Genomic DNA, 19136 nt, shown 5'->3' with positions numbered 1-19136 from the left:
CCTCTTCCTTCCTCTTACTCCACTACTCCATGCTTCAAACCACATTGTTTACACGAGTGGAAAAAATTCTGAGCCGGTCATTTTGTTGAAAATGACTGAAATGTAGGATTATCAGAGATTATTTCAGAATAAACCACCTGATATAGTTTAAAAGTAAAAATACTAAAATGAGCATCAAGTGGCCTACATATGCCTCATTGGCTGTTCCTGAACTATAAAATGCATTAAAATATTTTTGGGGAAAGCTGAACGGAAGCAACAGCAACAGCCCTTCGCGTCCTGTTTCAACTTCTACCATCAGGACGGCGCTACAGAGTACCATATGTCAAAACACCTAGACATCGAAACAGTGTTTTCCTTGTGCCATTGCTCTGTGGAACTCCTAATCAATGTAGCCTGATATAATGATTGACAATGTATGGTAAGACATGACTGCTAAGATGTGACCGGTAATGCTCTGTTAAATGTGAACGTATGTTAGACAACAGATGCAGTATACCGTCCCTTAATTCTCCCTTTAAATATGAGTGTGTGTTAGTTAGTAGCCGTAGTATTATTTCCTTCAATTTTTTTTCTTTCTTGATTGTATAGTTTCAGTAAATAACATTATTACTTTACTATTGTTTATTTTTGATGTTATGTAAATACATTGAGAGCTCCTGCACCGAAGTCAAATTCCTTGTATGTCTAATCATCCTTGGCCAATCAAGTATTCTAGTCTAGTCTAGTCTATTCCCAGGCTGTTTGGTATGGCCACATCTGGCATTCCCTGGATTATCATTTAGAGACTGACTGTTCCCAAAGTTCAGCTACAGCATTGGAAGTTCTTCCTACTAAAATCTACATGCACCACAGAAGGGTGTTTTGCTTATGGTTACCCGTGACCTCAAAGAAATCATCATGACTACAATGGTTTTTGTATATCAAAATGTTCATTTGAAGCATTACTCTCTCTAGTTTAAAATAATGTGGATATACATTACCTCTCAACCAGCAGAGATACTCCATGCAACCGTGTGAACGCTATCAATGCTGATTCATAACCTCTGTTTATCCAACATGATTAGCTACAGACCTTAGTTAGTGGCATGCATTGATTTATTATCTGTCATCCCATTGTTGACACTTAGCGACCACATAGATAGATTTTCTCCATGGCAATCTATCTCTAACCTGTCCTTCCAAGTCCCCATCACCACTGTTCCTGAGTCCACCCTGGGCATCATCTTCTTCTCTTTCCTTCTACCTTTCCTAGCTTTAGAGCCTTCTCCAGAGAGCCACAGTATGTCTTTGCATATCATGTCCAAATTTGGATAATTTGAGCCTGATCATTTGTGACATGCATGGGGAATCATTTTACCTTCTACTGAAGAGTTATTTAAGTGAGATTACTGGCTTATCCTCAAAAAGTAACCTTAGTCTTTTCCTATGGATTCCAAGGATACATTCACACTGACAACCTAGCACAATGAATTAAGAGGTACCAGTGAAGATCTTCCAAAAATGACATGCTTATCAATGTTTAATCATAGTTTTCTCATCCCAGTTTTGACACGATACACTGAATTATAAGTCAAATACAGGAGATGACTCCATGTAACTCTCAAGGTAATTATGATTGGCTACATTGTGGTTCACCGTGCGTTCAAACATTGCCACTAAAACACACATTTACAAAAATAATTTATCTTCTGAAAATGGCAAAAAAGCTTCCAGCTTCACAAAGTCTCCCTTTTCATCAGGAAGTTGGAAGGGTTCAACTCATTTGGGAACTTCCACTGAAATTCATCACAATGAATGGAATGGATATTCATAAGAACCACAGTCAAAACCACTAAGACACGTGGAATAAAACAGTGATGGGAGTGACCTTGAATTGGTTCAATTTAGCACTGAGATAGGCTCTTTTGAGATTTGGTTCAAGAACAGATTGCTGAGGGTGAAAAAAATTAGAGAGGAATCATGGAAAGGGTAAACCTGAATTCTGGGTTGGACAAAGAAGGTTGGGGGTAGATGTGGTCAACCCACCACTGTAAATTATCATGTATTTTTTTATCAGGAAAAACTTTGTCAAATTAAATTGGATTACAAATCTGAGGGTTTATCCCTCAAAAGGACTTGAGCAATTCAGAAAAAAATGATTTCTAGACTCAGGATAAAATATACAGTATATCACTTACAGTATCAACTTTATTTCTTCAAAACACAGCTTGTAACGTTGGAGATAAATTTGGCCAGTTGTATATTTTGGAGATCATCTGATACAGCTCTTTTTTATACATCCAAATAATTTGGCATAAGATAGCATATTATTTGCAATATGTAAAAAGTTCTTAAGTGCTGAGCTGGAAGTAGAGGTGGCTGCTGCATAGACGGTTGGAGAGAATGAGGTTGTTCTGAATCGTGCTGATCCTCACTTAGACCTGACGACATTTCAGGGACATCTTGAAGGGGGAGGGGCATTGTGTGACTGCAAGTTGTGGTGTAAAATCTGGTGCTTGGGATTTATCTGGCCACGATAGCTGGAAGTTGCTTAGAATGATGGTGAAGAAGAGGAAGAGCTCCATCCGGGCCAGGTTCTCCCCTAAGCAGACTCTGGGCCCTGAAACGTCAAAGCAGAGGAGACAGAGGCGGCCATTCAGCCAGGTGAGGGCGCCAACCTTTTTCAACTCCTGGGCCTGTTTGGTTCTCTGCCAAGTGATCCCAAACCTCCCCAGATTGCCCAAGTTGGTGCGGTTTTAGCAAACTCTCTTGCAAGAATGTAGAAATCCTAGGATATTAGGTGATCTGATTAGACTTGAACATCTTCAGTTTAAAAAAGGGTTTTCACTGAGTTGGACAGGGTCAATAAACATCTTTTGAGCATGGATACCGCAGCATACACAGATCTGGGGGTAGAGCTATGGGGGTATTTCTCTGCTGTCATTTTCTGTTTTTTACGTTTTATGCTGTTTTTACATATTGTTTACCTCCCAGAGTCCTGAATTTGAGAGGGCTAGCCATATAAATTGAAATAAATAAATAAGCAAGCAAGCAAGCACAGGATCCACATACACTGCAAATAAAATTGGTTCATTTGTGATTTAGTGTGTTGTATAAACACAGCCGCAAAAAAGTAAAAGAGAGAATAAATTCACCTGCTGAAAATGGCAAAAAGGCTTCTGGCTTCACAAACCCTCCCTTGTCATTCAGGAAGTTGGAGGGGTTGAACTCATTTGGGAACTTCCACTGAGATTCATCACAAAGGACAGAATGGATGTTGACAAAAACCGCCGTGCCCTGCACAAACCAAGACAAGTAGGTCATGTGGAAGAAAGCCCTCGTTGTCAGACGTGGCTCAGAATGCGACTGGCGGAGCCTTCAGACAGACCCCGCTGAGATGTGGTTGAGGAATGAGGGAGAGAAGGGACAGGGAGGACTTACGCATCAAACAGAGCTGAACTCGGTATTAGGGAAAAGGGGGGCAGGGACCAAGGCAGGAGATGTGGCAAATCCTGCACCGTGAGCTATCACTCACGGTTCATAAGTAAGAATTGCTCTGATTTAAGAAGCCACCTTTGCTGCCAGGACTTTAGGGAACCCCAAGGAACTATGCCAATTTACCAAAGCACCCCACAGAAATATTGGTCAATAAGCCTATTGCACTTTCATAAGAAGAGGTTCAAAAGCAAGTCAACTTATCCTTTCACTGTGCTTTGTCTTCCCTCCATGTGAAGGATCAGGATTGACTTCAGCTTCTAGCTTTCTCTTGCGATGATATGCAAACACACACCTCAGGTCAGACAGACACAGATTCACCAACACTTCACTTCATGGGAAACAATTAAAGTTTCTGCTTTTACCTTGGGAATTTTGTATCCAAAAAGCTGTACATCTTTAATGGGTGCATGGGGTATTCCAAGAGGAACAACATTTGAAATGCGTTGGATTTCGTGAATGACGGCGTTTGTGTAGGGCAACTTGAATCGATCTTCATACTTCAGGCTTGCGTTGTTTCCCAGAACGGTGTCTATTTCCTTCTGGCATTTCTCTGAGGAGCAAATAGCTCAGTTACCTTCTGGAAAACATTTCACTGACTCTACGTAGACGTGTTTGGTATACTTCCCAACCAGGTGCCCACCAGAAGTGATGAGACTGCAGCTCACTGAATTCCCAGCCAGGATACTGACCCCCCAATTCAGGACCCTGCCTCATTTTGTATCACAAGTAAAGGTATTGCTATTTCTGGTCAAGAGCACTGTTTCATAATTCTGTACCTTGGATCTCTGGGAAGGCCATCAAATAGAGCAGTCCCCACTGAAGTGTCCCTGACGTGGTCTCTGTTCCAGCCAGAAATAGATCAGCCATTAAGACTTGTAGTTGGTTTTCTTCAAAACTTGAACCCTTCCGCTCTGCCTTTCATTAGTTAAAACAAAGAATGTGGTTAAAATCAAATGGAAAAAGGATCTTCTCCCACTCTTCCCTATTCTTTTTTAATAGAGTGGGTAACGTCAATTTAAAAATAGGATTTCGTTCTGAAAAATATGGCTACAAGGGGAGGAGACACAGGCAGGTTCTTCCAGTGACAACCCATAATAACAGAAACAGTTCAGGAAGAGGATGAGGGTCCCCCAGAGCTGGCAAAGGGGTCTTCCTTCCCTGTCCTCCCTCTGCTGCAGCCGGATGGAAAGATCTGTGCTAGCTGGCTGGCTCTGCACAACACACAAAACAAAGGCACATAGCTGCGTTCACACCACCTGTCCCCCAGGAAAAAAGTGGGCTTGGCACAACATCTAGCAAAGTCACTGCATCAATGTTTCTGTTGTCCTTTCATGAGGTGCAATGTCAGAAAGACAGATTGAAGACGAGAGGAAAAGAAAACATCACAAGGTCAACATCAAGAGACTGAGAAATCTACCTTCTGCATTTCGTCCAAATACGCGTCAGTGAAATCCCGAGGTTCTCCAGGAACAAGGGTTGCCTTGTGCTCTTCCAACTCCTTTCCAAGGAAAGCATATAATTTCTTTGCAGTTGCTAGTATTCTCTGGTGGGGCAGGGGAAGCCCTCTCACGAAGGGCACGGCATTGTAAAGCTGCCAGCAAACAGGAGAAAAGCCAACATGGATTAATTTGACATGATGGTCAAGAGTCTCAAGAGAACCAGTGTTCTTGACCTTCTTTGTAGGATATACTGAGCAGAAGAAAAAGTCCCTTGTATTGTAAAGGATTTGTTGTAAATATCTCTTATTCACAATTTGATAGCGAGTCAGATGTCCAAATAAATTAAAATTTCCATATAGAAATTTGCCCTAATTACATTTGGATAACTGCAGTTTGGATCAAATCACTCACAAGAGTCTTCACCCACTTTTCCTGACACCCTGATGAGATGCTGTTCTAACCGCAGGGAAAATCAACAAGTTTCCGAAATCTGTGAGACATGGAAATTCACATTCCCACTAGCTGTGCATTAATTCTGAGCATTCTTATGGATTCTTGTTAAGGATACCAAGGCCCAGGGTCCCATTGTTATTTCGGAAGTCTGACGTAGCTCATCCAGCAGGATTTTGAGGAAGCTGTTGTCGTATTCAAAGCGCTTCCCAAGTGTTATGGTACAAATTATGTTGGTGATCGCCAAGTTCACAAACTCATGGGGATCAAAAGGCACACCTGTGAAATAAAACAAACAAACAAACAAAAATAGGTTTCTACAGGTCCGTGCTCCTGCATCTTCCTTTAGGGGAGTGATAATATGCTACCCCCTAAGCAGCTTTACTGGTTGCAGAGGCATCATGGGAGGAATGCAAAATAAGTCCACTATAGATTCCAGTTCTCTGGTCAACTCACAATGAACTTTGTGGCAAAAGAGCAACACAACCAGGAGGACAACTCTGTCTTTATTGTAAGGCTATGTTAACAGAATCTTGCAAGACTGAAAGTATTTCTCCCCTCCTCTCCTTTTCTTTTCCCAAAAACTAGGGAGGGTCCCTTCTGAAATGCTTCCCACATCCTCCCTCCTTCTGTGGGCTGAGATATCTTCTGCATCTCCCAAAGACCATTACAAAGATCGATGTCACATTACAAAGTTGAAAGAAGAAACCCAAAGAAATGCTGGAAGGGTTCGAGGCAATCCCTCCCCCTTCTCTACCAGACCATTTTCAAAAGACTGCTTCCTGCAATATTGCCTTCCCCTTGGGCAAGGTACAAGGTTGAAAGCTACAAAACAGAACCGGTTCAACGTGAAAAGGGATGCCAGAGATTAAAATGGAAAAGGAAGCTCAACTGTTTAGGCAAGGATTACCTTCAGCTTTGATCAGAAGACTTGGAACACAAAGGGCTGCTCATTCACAGCATTGAGCAGAGCCATTCAGGTGAACAGCCAAACAGATCTCCATAATCAAATGACAAAGATCCCTTCCAAGGTGGACAGTCCAGGCTAGCAGACAAAGCCGCAGCAAAGCAGGGAACGTGGACTATCAGAAAGGGAACCACAAACAGCAGGCGGGCTGACTACAGAGCACCCCCTCTCTGAAATCCAGTAAAATCCGGATTTCAGAGAGGGGGCGCTCTGTGGTCAGCCACCCCCCTTTTCTCAGAAGTTCCTAGAGGGCAGGAACACTTCCACAGAACAACAGCCAAGCCCTCCTATACAAGGGGCTTGTGGGGGAAATGCGAGCGTGGCCACCTCCAACCAGCAGACTCTGCACATGCTCTTGGAAAATAAAATATATTATTATTTGTTGATAATATTACTCCTAAGTATCTAATCTTTTTTTCTATTGTAAAACCTGATTTAGTTATTAAATTTTCTTGTTGTTTTTGAGTCATGTTTTTACTCATTTTTGTTTTTTATTTATTTACCTTGAATCCTGCCGCTTCTCCAAATTCCTTTAATTTCTTCAACAAATGTTCTATAGAATCTAGGGGATTTTGTAATATAAATATTAGGTCATCTGCAAATGCTTTTAATTTATAAAATTGTTTTTTAATTTTTACTCCTTTTATTTGACCATCCCCTCTTATATCTCTGTTCAGGACTTCTAGGACTAGAATAAATAAGAGAGGTGATAGGGGGCATCCCTGTCCCGTTCCTTTTTCTATTTTGCAATTATCTGTCAATTCGTCATTCACTATAATCTTAGCTCTTTGTGTTGAGTATATTGCTTCAATCCCTTTCACAAATGATTTCCCAAATTCCATTTTCTCTAAAACTTTAATCATAAAAGACCAATTCAAATTGTCAAATGCTTTTTCAGCATCTAAAAATATTAAAGCTATTTGGCATTCGTTACGATGTTGTGCATATTCCAAAATGTCGATCACGGTTCATATATTATCTTTCAATTGTCTTTTTGGCAAAATCCACTTTGATCTTGATCAGTAATTTCTTGTAGGGTTGTTTTTAATCTTTCTGCTAATATTGAAGTCAAAATTTTGTAGTCATTATTTAACAATGATGTTGTTGTTTATTAGTTCAGTCGCTTCTGACTCTCTGTGATTTCATGGACCAGCCCACGCCAGAGCTTCCTGTCGGTCGTCAACACCCACAGCTCCCGCAGGGACGAGTCCGTCACCTCTAGAATATCATCCATCCACCTTGCCCTTGGTCGGCCCCTCTTCCTTTTGCCCTCCACTCTCCCTAGCATCAGCATCTTCTCCAGGGTGTCCTGTCTTCTCATTATGTGGCCAAAGTATTTCAGTTTTGCCTTTAATATCATTCCCTCAAGTGAGCAGTCTGGCTTTATTTCCTGGAGGATGGACTGGTTTGATCTTCTTGCAGTCCAAGGCACTCTCAGAATTTTCCTCCAACACCACAGTTCAAAAGCATCGATCTTCCTTCTCTCAGCCTTCCTTATGGTCCAGCTCTCGCAGCCATATGTTACTACGGGGAACACCATTGCTTTAAATATGTGGACCTTTGTTGTTAGTGTGATGTCTCTGCTCTTAACTATTTTATCGAGATTTGTCATTGCTCTTCTCCCAAGGATTAAGCGTCTTCTGATTTCCTGACTGCAGTCAGCATCTGCAGTAATCTTCGCACCTAGAAATACAAAGTCTTTCACTGCTTCTACATTTTCTCCCTCTATTTGCCAGTTATCAATCAAGCTGGTTGCCATAACCTTGGTTTTTTTGAGGTTTAGCTGCAAGCCAGCTTTTGCGCTTTCTTCTTTCACCTTCCTCATAAGGCTCCTCAGTTCCTCTTCGCTTTCAGCCATCAAAGTGGTATCATCTGCATATCCGAGATTGTTAATGTTTCCTCCAGCAATTTTAACTCCAGCCTTGGATTCCTCAAGCCCAGCATGTTGCATGATGTGTTCTGCGTACAAGTTGAATAGGTAGGGTGAGAGGATACAGCCCTGCCGTACTCCTTTCCCAATCTTAAACCAGTCCGTTGTTCCGTGGTCTGTTCTTACTGTTGCTACTTGGTCGTTATACAGATTCTTCAGGAGGCAGACAAGATGACTTGGTATCCCCATACCACTAAGAACTTGCCACAATTTGTTATGGTCCACACAGTCAAAGGCTTTCGAATAGTCAATAAAACAGAAATAGATGTTTTTCTGAAACTCCCTGGCTTTTTCCATTATCCAGCAGATATTGGCAATTTGGTCCCTAGTTCCTCTGCCTTTTCTAAACCCAGCTTGTACATCTGGCAATTCTCACTCCATGAATTGCTGAAGTCTACCTTGCAGGATCTTGAGCATTACCTTACTGGCATGTGAAAGGAGTGCCACTGTTCGATAGTTTGAACATTCTTTAGTGTTTCCCTTTTTTGGTATGGGGATATAAGTTGATTTTTTCCAGTCTGATGGCCATTCTTGTGTTTTCCAAATTTGCTGGCATATAGCATGCATTACCTTGACAGCATCATCTTGCAAGATTTTGAACCGTTCAGCTGGGATGCCGTCGTCTCCTGCTGCCTTGTTATTAGCAATGCTTCTTAAGGCCCATTCAACCTCACTCTTCAGGATGTCTGGCTTTAGCTCACTGACCACACCGTCAAAGCTATCCCCGATATTGCTATCCTTCCTATACAGGTCTTCTGTATATTCTTGCCACCTTTTCTTGATCTCTTCTTCTTCTGTTAGGTCCTTGCCATCTTTGTTTTTGATCGTACCCATTTTTGCCTGGAATTTACCTCCGATGTTTCTAATTTTCTGGAAGAGGTCTCTTGTCCTTCCTATTCTATTGTCTTCTTCCACTTCCGCGCATTGCTTGTTTAAAAATAATTCCTTATCTCTTCTGGCTAACCTCTGGAATTTTGCATTTAATTGGGCATATCTCCCCCTATCACTGTTGCCTTTTGCTTTCCTTCTTTCTTGGGCTACTTCTAGTGTCTCAGCAGACAGCCATTTTGCCTTCTTGGTTTTCTCTTTCTTTGGGATGTATTTTGTTGCCGCCTCCTGAACAATGTTGCAGACTTCTGTCCAGAGTTCTTCCGGGACCCTATCTACTAAGTCCAGTCCCTGAAATCTATTCTTCACCTCCACTGCATATTCCCTAGGAATATTAGTGAGCTCAAATCTAGCTGATCTGTGGGTCTTCCCTAATCTCTTTAGTCTGATCCTAAATTGTGCAAGAAGAAGTTCGAGATCTGAACTACAGTCAGCTCCAGGTCTTGTTTTTACCGACTGTATAGATGTGCCACCTTTGGCTGCAAAGGATGTAGTCAATCTGATTTCGGTGTTGTCCATCTGGTGAAGTCCATGTATAAAGCCATCTCTTAGGTTGTTGGAAGAGAGTGTTTGTTATGCAGAGTGAGTTGTCTTGGCAAAATTCTATCAGCCTATGTCCTGCTTTGTTTTGTTCTCCCAGGCCATGCTTACCTGTAATTCCAGGTGTCATTTGACTGCCCACCTTAGCATTCCAGTCTCCCGTGATGAAAATAACATCTCTTTTAGGTGTGTTGTCCAGTAGGTGCTGCAGATCCTCATAGAACTGCTCTACTTCAGCTTCTTCAGCATCTGTGGTTGGGGCGTATATTTGGATCACTGTGATGTTAGATGGCTTGCCCTGAATTTGAATTGAGATCATTCTATCGTTTTTTGGATTGTATCCAAGCACTGCTTTAGCCACTTTACTATTAATTATGAAGGCTACTCCATTTCTTCTGTGGTCCTCTTGTCCACAGTAGTAGATCTGGTGGTCATTTGATGTGAAGTGGCCCATTCTAGTGCATTTCAGTTCACTGTCTCCCAAAATGTCTATCTTTAATCTTGACAGCTCACCAATAACCACATCCAATTTGCCCTGGCTCATAGATCTTACATTCCAGGTTCCAATGGCGTGTTGATCCTTAGAACATCGGATTCGCCGTTCACCACCAGCACCGTCGGCCGCTAGCCATCCTTTCGGCTTTGAGCTAGCTGCGTCATCACGTCTGGGGCTAGTTGAGCTCATCCTCTGTTCCTCCCCAGTAGCATTTTGACCATCTTCCGACCTGGGGGTCTCATCTTCCGATGGTATACCGACATATCTCTAGTTGTACTGATCCATTTAGTTTTCACGGCAAGAATACTGGGGTGGGTTGCCATTACCTTCCCCAGGGATCGCATTTAGTCTGACCTCTCTGTCATGACCTTCCCGTCTTGGGTGGCCCTTCACGGTTTAGCTCATGGCATCATTGAGGTGCTCAAGCTCCAGCACCACGACAAGGTAACGATCCTTTGCTGAAGTTCACAGTGATACTGGTCTATAATTTTTGGTTAGAGTTGGGTCTTGTCCTTCTTTTGGTATAAGTGTTATATTAGCTTCAGTCCATGTCTCTGGTATTTTTGATCCATCTATAATCAAATTCAATAAATCTCTAAATGGGTTTATAATTTGTTCTATAAAGTGTGTGTAGTATCCTGCCGATATACCATCAGGTCCCGGTGTTTTTCCTATTTTGAGTTTCTTTATAGCTTCTATTATTTCCTGATTTGATATTGGACTGTTAATTATTACTTGTTGAGTTTGTGAGAGTTTGGGAAGATTTTGCTTATTTAAATATTCTTCAATTTTATCTAATGAAATTTCTTGTTTTTCATATAAATGTGAAAAAAAATGCTTTTTTGATTCTTTTATTATCAACTAAGTCTTCATTATTTTCCCTGATTTTAATAATCATTTTCTTCTCCCTATCTTTCCTTATTTTATAAGCCAGCCATTTTCCTGGTTTATTAGCAAATTCAAAGTGTCTTTGTTTTGCATATCTTAATTTCATTTCTGTTTCCTTTGTTGTCAGCAGCGAAATTTGTTGCTGTAATAATTTGATATAATAAATTATCATCTGAGGGTTTTTTCTGCAATTCTCTTTCCTTTAATTTAATCTGATTCATAATTGTTTGTAATTTTTGTTGATATTGTTTTTTAATCATTTGATTTAAAGATATAAAATGTCCCCTCATTACTGCCTTACTGGCATCCCAAACTGTTCTAATGTCCACTTCATTATTCAAATTTATTTCAAAAAATTCCTTTAATTTCTTTTTACACTCTTCCACTACTTCCTCTTTTTTAAAGATATTTTCATTCAATCTCCATTTAATATTTCTGGAATTTTCCCTAATTATTATATTTACTGGGTTGTGATCTGAAAAGGTTTTTGGTAAAATTTCAGCTTTAGAGATTTTATTTGCTAAATCCTTTGAAATCCAGATCATGTCTAATCTTGAAAAAGATTTAAATCTTTCTGAACAGAATGTATAATCCTTTGCTAATCCATTTTTATGTCTCCAGGCATCCACCAATGTTAAATTTTCCATTAATTCAAAAAATGATTTTGGGAGTTTCCCTTGTTTATTTTTAATTGGTTTTTCTGATTTCCTATCTAACAATGGTATTGTAACCCCTTTCCAATCCCCCATCAATATCCAGCTTGTGTCTGTATACTTTGATAGTTCCTCCATTAGTTTCACATAGAAATTATTTCTATTTTCATGTGGGGCATATACACCTACTACAATCGTTTTGATCCCTTGTATTTCTAAGTCAATCTCTATATATCTTCCTTGTTCATCCAAAAATAATAAATTTGGCTTCAAATAAGGTTTCACATATAATACAATTCCATTTATTTTCTTCTCATTAGCTGTTACACATTCTTTTCCTAGCTTTTTGTTCACTAAATATTTTACCTCTCTTTTTTAAATATGTGTTTAATATGCATTTCTTGCAAACAAATAACATCATGATTTAATTTTTTTAAATAATGAAAAAAAAATTCCTTTTTTGTGGAGCATTAGCTCCATTTATATTCCAGGTTGTATATTTTATTACCATCACACCAGTAGCTCCTCGTATTCCTTAGAATTCGTAGCTGACACCTCTCTCTGTATCTTTTTCTCTTTTGTCTTATTTTGTTCTAGTTCCTTTCTGTGTCTTTCCAGGAAATCTTTTATTTTATGCATTGAATTTAATTTGCACCTTCTTTCTTGAAAAGTAAAACTCACCCCCTCTAATTTTTCCCAATGGAATGAAATATTATTTCTTTTCAGTATCTCTGTCAGACCTGCATAGTCTTTTCTTTTTCTCAATATTCTTATAGGTATCTCCTTAAGTACGATTATATATTTCCCTTTAATTCTAATCCTATTTTCAAAATGTGCCTGCAAGATCATATCTTTTGTTTTTCTTCTGGAAAATTCACTTAGAACATCTCTAGGTTTTTGATGGATATGTGCATATTTTGAATTTACCCGGAACATCTTTTCTATCTCTCCTGCCATCCTATCCTCTTCCCAATTTATTAAGTTTGCTAATGCTTAGATTATTGTTTCCTCCATTTCTTCCTCCTTCCCCTCTGGCATGCCTCTAAATCTTAAGCTATACTGTTTATCTCTTAATTCTAACAATGCTATTCTATCAAGTTCATCTTCTCTTACTCTTTCTAGTTCTTCCACCCTTTCAGTCACTTTTTAAATTTCTCCCTCCATTTTCTCATTCATCTTTTCTAATTTTTGTTCCAGTTTCTTTTCAAAGTCCTCAAAACTTTTTTCCAACATTAGATTCACATTTTGAAGAATTGTCTGGAAAGTCTTCAAAGAAAATTCTTTGAACATAGCACGTATTCCGTCGTTTTCTCCTGACCCCAAACCTCTTCTATTTTGCTTTCTAGTATTCATGTTTCCTTAAGTTCATACAATATTTAAGTCAAGTTTTTATGTTTTGTATATCCTCCACAATGTAAGGAAAAAGTCAAATCAAGTCACTAGCAAATGGCTCCTTTATATTAATAAATAAGTCCAATCCCTGTTTATTGTAGTAGTCCTTTAAATCCCTTCGTAATTCTAGCAAATGTCTCAAAATAATGAAACTCACCAAGACCCTCTGTGTCTCTATAGCTATGATTAGACTCTTCTCCTCTTTAGTTCTGTGAATGATTCATTAAGGAGGTGAGGTGGTTGATACTAGCGCTTCCCAGCTGATTGCCTGCTTCACTAAAAACGTGAGCGGACCGCTCTCTTCATAAATCAGCTGTCCGGAAGACACGTTAGCCTTTCGTTTGCTTCTTCTTCACCCAAAGTCGCTTTTCGCCCCTTTTAATTATCTGGAGCGACTTTTAACACCACGCTGAGAGTTTTAGCTGGCAGAGCTCCACTAAAACTCAGCCCATCGCCATTTTCTCCTCACCGGAAACCCTCCACACCCTCCCTCCTTCTGTGGGCTGAGATATCTTCTGCATCTCCCAAAGACCATCCCAAAGATTGATGTCACGTTACAAAGTGACACACAGTATAAACAAAGGGAAGAAGGGGTTTTGTTCAGGAAAATGTATAATTAAAAAGACTGGGGACTACTGATGCAGAGAATACATCAATGGCATTAATACATGTTTTGGGGCAGCTGCAAAAATTAGGGGACAGGCTCCATATTTTGAAGGAAGCGGTGAATGAACAGTCGTTTTCAACACAATGGAACAAATTTCTGCTAAGGCAAATGTGGCCTTTTAATCCAACCCTTTTGGAGACCATCATGTTGCAGAAGGCTACCAGGACATCCCAGGGGCAATAGCAAGCATGGTGGGAGGTAGGCCTACTGAATGATGGCAAAGAGCATTCCAAAATAGAAGAGGTGAGCAACTAGAGTTCTGTTCCCTGGGCCCACCAATTTAAGTATGATGAAACTCCCCCTTTCTCCCCAAAGTTCTATCAACATCCAAAAGGATTCTCAGAATTCCAACTGAGAGCTAGTAACAAAGAAAGTTACAGGACATCTGCCTTCAAAGAGAAAGAGACAATCAAAGAGACAAAATGAAGGATGTGGTCTTATTTTGGTCAGCAGGGTTTGGAATTTTATGCCACCAGAATTCTGAGCTTCTCCCACTTTGCATCAATGCACCTTCTCACTGGTCAACTTTGAGGTCAACTATGTCCTATGGAAAAAGAAGCCACACTGAAGGGACAATTCCCCAACCATCCCATCCTGTCCCAGGGGAGCTTACTCATGTTTTCAGTGAATGCCCGAATCAAATAAGTCGCCTCCTCCAAGATCTTTTCTTCCATTGATTTTTTGCCCACTCCAAAGCTTCGGAGAAGCATCAGTGAAAACCTTCTTTGCTCCTTCCATACTTCACCATAACTTTGTGTCAGTAAACCTAAGAAATCATTCAACAGTCATTCACTTGTGTCTTGCTTATCGGCAGCTATTTACTTATTTAAAAAACAAAGGTGTATTTTCAAAAATGATAGTATCAGTAAATGAACAGAGAATCACTCAAGTTATACATTAATGCTCAATTAATAAAAGATTTTGGTCAGCATTCCAGAATGCAGAGGAAAAGGAATATTGGTGATTAGATAATGAATGGGTAACTTAACTTGGGCTCTTAACAAGACCAAACAGGTATTTGGAAAAGAAAAAAAAGGCTTGGAAATTATAGTCAGTTACCTTTTTTATTAGTGATGTCATCCGTTATAGGAAATTCTGCCCTCCCAGCAAATTCTGTGCCTTTTATCACCAGGACCTCTTTTGCTGAAGGAAATCCATGAATAAAGATTACAGGTTTTCCTCCAGCATAAACACTGGAGACAGGGCCATATTTTTTTGCCAGCTGAAATGAAGTAGCCAGGATTAGCACAGAGGCATTAGGAAATCGGTTGGGACCAAAAACTGCAATGTTGCCACATAATAAATCATCAAGGATGAGATTGAGAATTTACCCGGAGCTTCATTGTGCTCCATTCCCCAAAGTCTTTGCCCAATACCCCTTCCCATTTGTTCACAGGTGAACATTATGCAAAACTTTCCCCAAAAGGGAGCTGGGAGACTGGACAAAAACTGTCCAGCACGGTAGGGTTCAGCTCAAACTGAATCATAAACTACTCATTTGTGCAGAAAGACGACACCCTTCTTTCACCTTCTAAAATACCAAATCTCCCCAGTAGTTTTTGGAAGGGTTAGGGTTTCATTTGGGAACTTTGAAGTGAACCTAATTCTGAATTAATCTTTCAGAAGCTGTTCGATTCCATGGGGAATTCCAATTCCTCTACATCAGACGGCAGCTACTTTCCCATCTCCATAAGATTCTAAATGTTTCTCTCTAAATCCTGTGGCGAGCAAAAATGGGGTCTCATGTAGAACAGTTAACAGACACCCGTCCCTTCCACTTCTTTCTGCAGCTGCAAAATTTTGGCAGACTCACTCCATGGAGTTTCATATAAGAGCAGCTAAGCAGCCTTACCTGATCCAGGGTCTTCAGAAGGTCCTTCGCAGTGAGCTGAAGCACATTCCCGATCAGGGGCAGGCGCCAAGGTCCGGGAGGGAACCCTTTGGGACGTTGGCTCTTCCAGAAAGAGAGGAGGAGGAGGAGGCAAAGAGCAACCAGCCAGCTGAAAAGAGCCATCTTCAAAGCAGGAAGCCTCACTTGGCAATTCCCTGCTGCTGTGTCTCTGGCAAATCAGCTAAAGATGTTATCTTTTTTCCATGAATCTGGAGAAGAGTGCCCCACAACTAACCAAGCAGAAGGCAACACTGTTAAAAGAAGAAACCCAAAGAAATGCTGGAAGGGTTCGAGGCAATCCCTCCCCCTTCTCTACCAGACCATTTTCAAAAGACTGCTTCCTGCAATATTGCCTTCCCCTTGGGCAAGGTACAAGGTTCAAAGCTACAAAACAGAACCGGTTCAACGCAAAAAGGGATGCCAGAGATTAAAATGGAAAAGGAAGCTCAACTGTTTAGGCAAGGATTACCTTCAGCTTTGATCAGAAGACTTGGAACACAAAGGGCTGCTCATTCACAGCATTGAGCAGAGCCATTCAGGTGAACAGCCAAACAGATCTCCATAATCAAATGACAAAGATCCCTTCCAAGGTGGACAGTCCAGGCTAGCAGACAAAGCCGCAGCAAAGCAGGGAACGTGGGCTATCAGAAAGGGAACCACAAACAGCAGGCGGGCTGACTACAGAGCACCCCCTCTCTGAAATCCAGTAAAATCTGGATTTCAGAGAGGGGGCGCTCTGTGGTCAGCCACCCCCCTTTTCTCAGAAGTTCCTAGAGGGCAGGAACACTTTCACATAACAACAGCCAAGCCCTCCTATACAAAGGGCTTGTGGGGGAAATGCGAGCGTGGCCACCTCCAGCCAGCAGACTCTGCACATGCTCTTGGAAAATAAAATTATCTCTGGTCAAGCAATAAGAACTTTCATTCCCGGCTCGGAACGGACATGGTAAGATTTCCTTCCAATGCAAAGAAACAAAAAAGGAAACTCTGGCCTTGGCCATGCTTCTGAGGAAGCTGTGTGCGGCTCCCCTACCACCATCGTGTCCCCAAAAACCTCGTGAGGTGCAGAACATGGTCACACAAAGAAGTTTCCACCCCCATTTGTAAGCAAAATTTGCAAACTTTTCCCTGCTGCCTGCTCGGCTTAAATGATATTCCTGAGAGGTTTAATAGGAAGGCTTGACCTCCAGAAGAGTCCAAAGTTTTGCATTATTGGCTTTGATCTCTGCGTGTGAGATCAGATAGGGTGTTCTGTGCCAAGAGAACACCAAGTCCTGCAGCCCAAGAACAGAGCCATTGGAGCAACAGCAATTTTCACCCAGCCTTGGCTGAGCTACATGGATGGTTGAATTGCATGGGATCCCTTCCTCAGGCTATTTAACGGCTGGGCTTTCCGAAGTTAATGCATTTCTTTACAGCTTGTTCTTCAACTATCTGTCTGGAGCTGTCCTACGGAGAGGTCAAGCTTATCCACAAGGCACTGCGACAGATCAGTTAGACCAGCTTTTACAGAGTATAAGAATCTGTCCTATCCATATATTTGTCTTTCCCCCAAGGTTTAAATCCTGAGTTTTTTCTCCAGCTCTTTCAGCGTAATGGAGCGTGGGCAGCCCTTTGTCCTCGTTTGTCTGTTGAAATGTAATGGTCTGTGGGAGTGACCTTGGGAAACAGGAGGAAGAGTCACAGACAGGACAATCAGCATGTGAAAACTGCTCTGGGACTCTTCGCTGGTAACACAGAAGAATGAAGTCTTGGTTTTAGGTTTTGATGATTGAATGGTTCGATTTTAGAGATACAATGTTACTAAATGTTCAATTAATAGTAAGAGATTAACTTTTATGTACTTTTATACCTGTGCTGGAAAAGATCAGAAGCCACTGGTCGGATATGCTGCTTTGCCTATTCCTGTACCGTTTTAGCTTTTCCTGGTTTTTTTTTAAACTTGTGTTCTATCGATCTTACATTCTGCATTATGTGCTTTAATTACATCTTGAACAATTAATACAAACGGTTAATACATTTTTTTAAAAAGCTATCGCAGCCCACAGAAGAAGGGAGGGTGTGGGAAGTGTTTCTGAAGGGGCCTTCCCTGGTTTTCCAAAGATGAAAGGAAAGGAGGGGAGAAATTCTTTCAGCCTTGCAAGATTCCCTTAATGTAACCTTACAATTAGGGACGCGGTGGCGCTGCGGGTTAAACCGCTGAGCTGTCGATCGGAAGGTCGGCGGTTCGAAACCGCGCGGCGGGGTGAGCTCCCGTTGCTCGTCCCAGCTCCTGCTCACCTAGCAGTTCGAAAGCATGCAAATGTGAGTAGATCAATAGGTACTGCTTCGGCGGGAAGGTAACGGCGTTCCGTGTCGTCATGCTGGCCACATGACCACAGACAGGTTTATGGACAACACCGGCTCTAACGGCTTAGAAACAGAGATGAGCACCGCCCCCTAGAGTCGGACTCGACTGGACTTTACGTCAAGGGAAACCTTTACCTTTTTAACCTTACAATTAAGACAGAGCTAGTACTGCTGGGTGTGCTTCTTGCCTGGACTATCTTGCAGGGCTAACATAAAGGTACCTGTGTTGTCTTTGCATGACAGTCCTATAAGGTAGACTAGACTAAGGAAGTTGAAGCATTGGAAGGGAACCTTCAAACTGAAGGGGGGAAATAACAATTGCTAGATCTTTCAGTTTCCCTTAAAGAAGAATCAGCTGGGCAGTTTAGCTCCCCCCTTGCCTCCCCTTGCGCTTCTCCAGTTAGCCTTACCAGCTAACTCTTGTCACTCTGGGGGACCACAAGAACAAGAATAAAAACAAGGTTTGCAGAGCCAGAAGCAGGAGAGGTTGCTTCCATGGGAAAAATCCACTGAAGTTATGGCCAAACAATGCCTTCTTACAGCTCAAACGGCAGTCTCAGGGTGTGAGCGGTTGGCTTCCATAACGAACAATCTGGATTCACGGACAAATGATTTCAAGGTGTTTGTCCAAAAACAGACAGGAAAACTCTCTGCTTTTATTGAAGGCCAGGCAGAAGTCCCAATTAAGCCTCCTAACTTAGAACAAAGAACTAATAATTGCCTCGCCAATAAAGAGAATACAAACCATCGGTGATGATCAACAACTGAAACCACCGAATAAGTCAGTAACTGCTGGGGAGGTGAATAGCGGTATTGCTACACAATCCAGAGTTCCTCTAACATAAAAAGAAGGCTCTACCCCCTCCAGGCAAACATGCATCTGTTTCTCTGGACAGACACAGTTCTATTTGCGGGGTCCCCAAAAGATCAATCCTACTTTCTCTGGGACAGCTCCTCCATTGCCAGGATCGACAGAGAGATTTATGTGCAGTTGAATGGCTCCAAGTTCGCCAGACAGCAAACAAATGTTGCCGACCTTTCATCAATCTATTATCCCTCCAAATCTACTGAAGAGGAACCCTATTTAGCCACATTTCAAATCTTTC

At 41.3% G+C, this 19136-nt stretch overlaps 1 protein-coding gene across 1 annotated transcript; it reads right to left on the bottom strand.

Moving 5' to 3' along the window:
* Positions 1 to 2156: 2156 nt before the first annotated feature.
* Positions 2157 to 15926, bottom strand: LOC134504141 (cytochrome P450 2J6-like). The gene is made up of 9 exons (XM_063313181.1): positions 15643 to 15926; positions 14850 to 15012; positions 14404 to 14556; positions 5488 to 5648; positions 4898 to 5071; positions 4257 to 4395; positions 3843 to 4030; positions 3138 to 3279; positions 2157 to 2602 (listed from the first exon to the last, which is right to left on the bottom strand). Exons 1-9 carry the CDS (start codon positions 15802 to 15804, stop codon positions 2418 to 2420), a joined length of 1467 nt encoding a protein of 488 aa, XP_063169251.1. The 5' UTR covers positions 15805 to 15926; the 3' UTR covers positions 2157 to 2417.
* Between the last annotated feature and the right edge of the window lie 3210 nt (positions 15927 to 19136).

Source organism: Candoia aspera, chromosome 11, assembly GCF_035149785.1.
Source record: "Candoia aspera isolate rCanAsp1 chromosome 11, rCanAsp1.hap2, whole genome shotgun sequence".
Classification (NCBI taxonomy): Eukaryota; Metazoa; Chordata; class Lepidosauria; order Squamata; family Boidae; genus Candoia; species Candoia aspera.
This window is presented reverse-complemented; position numbering and strand designations above follow the sequence as displayed.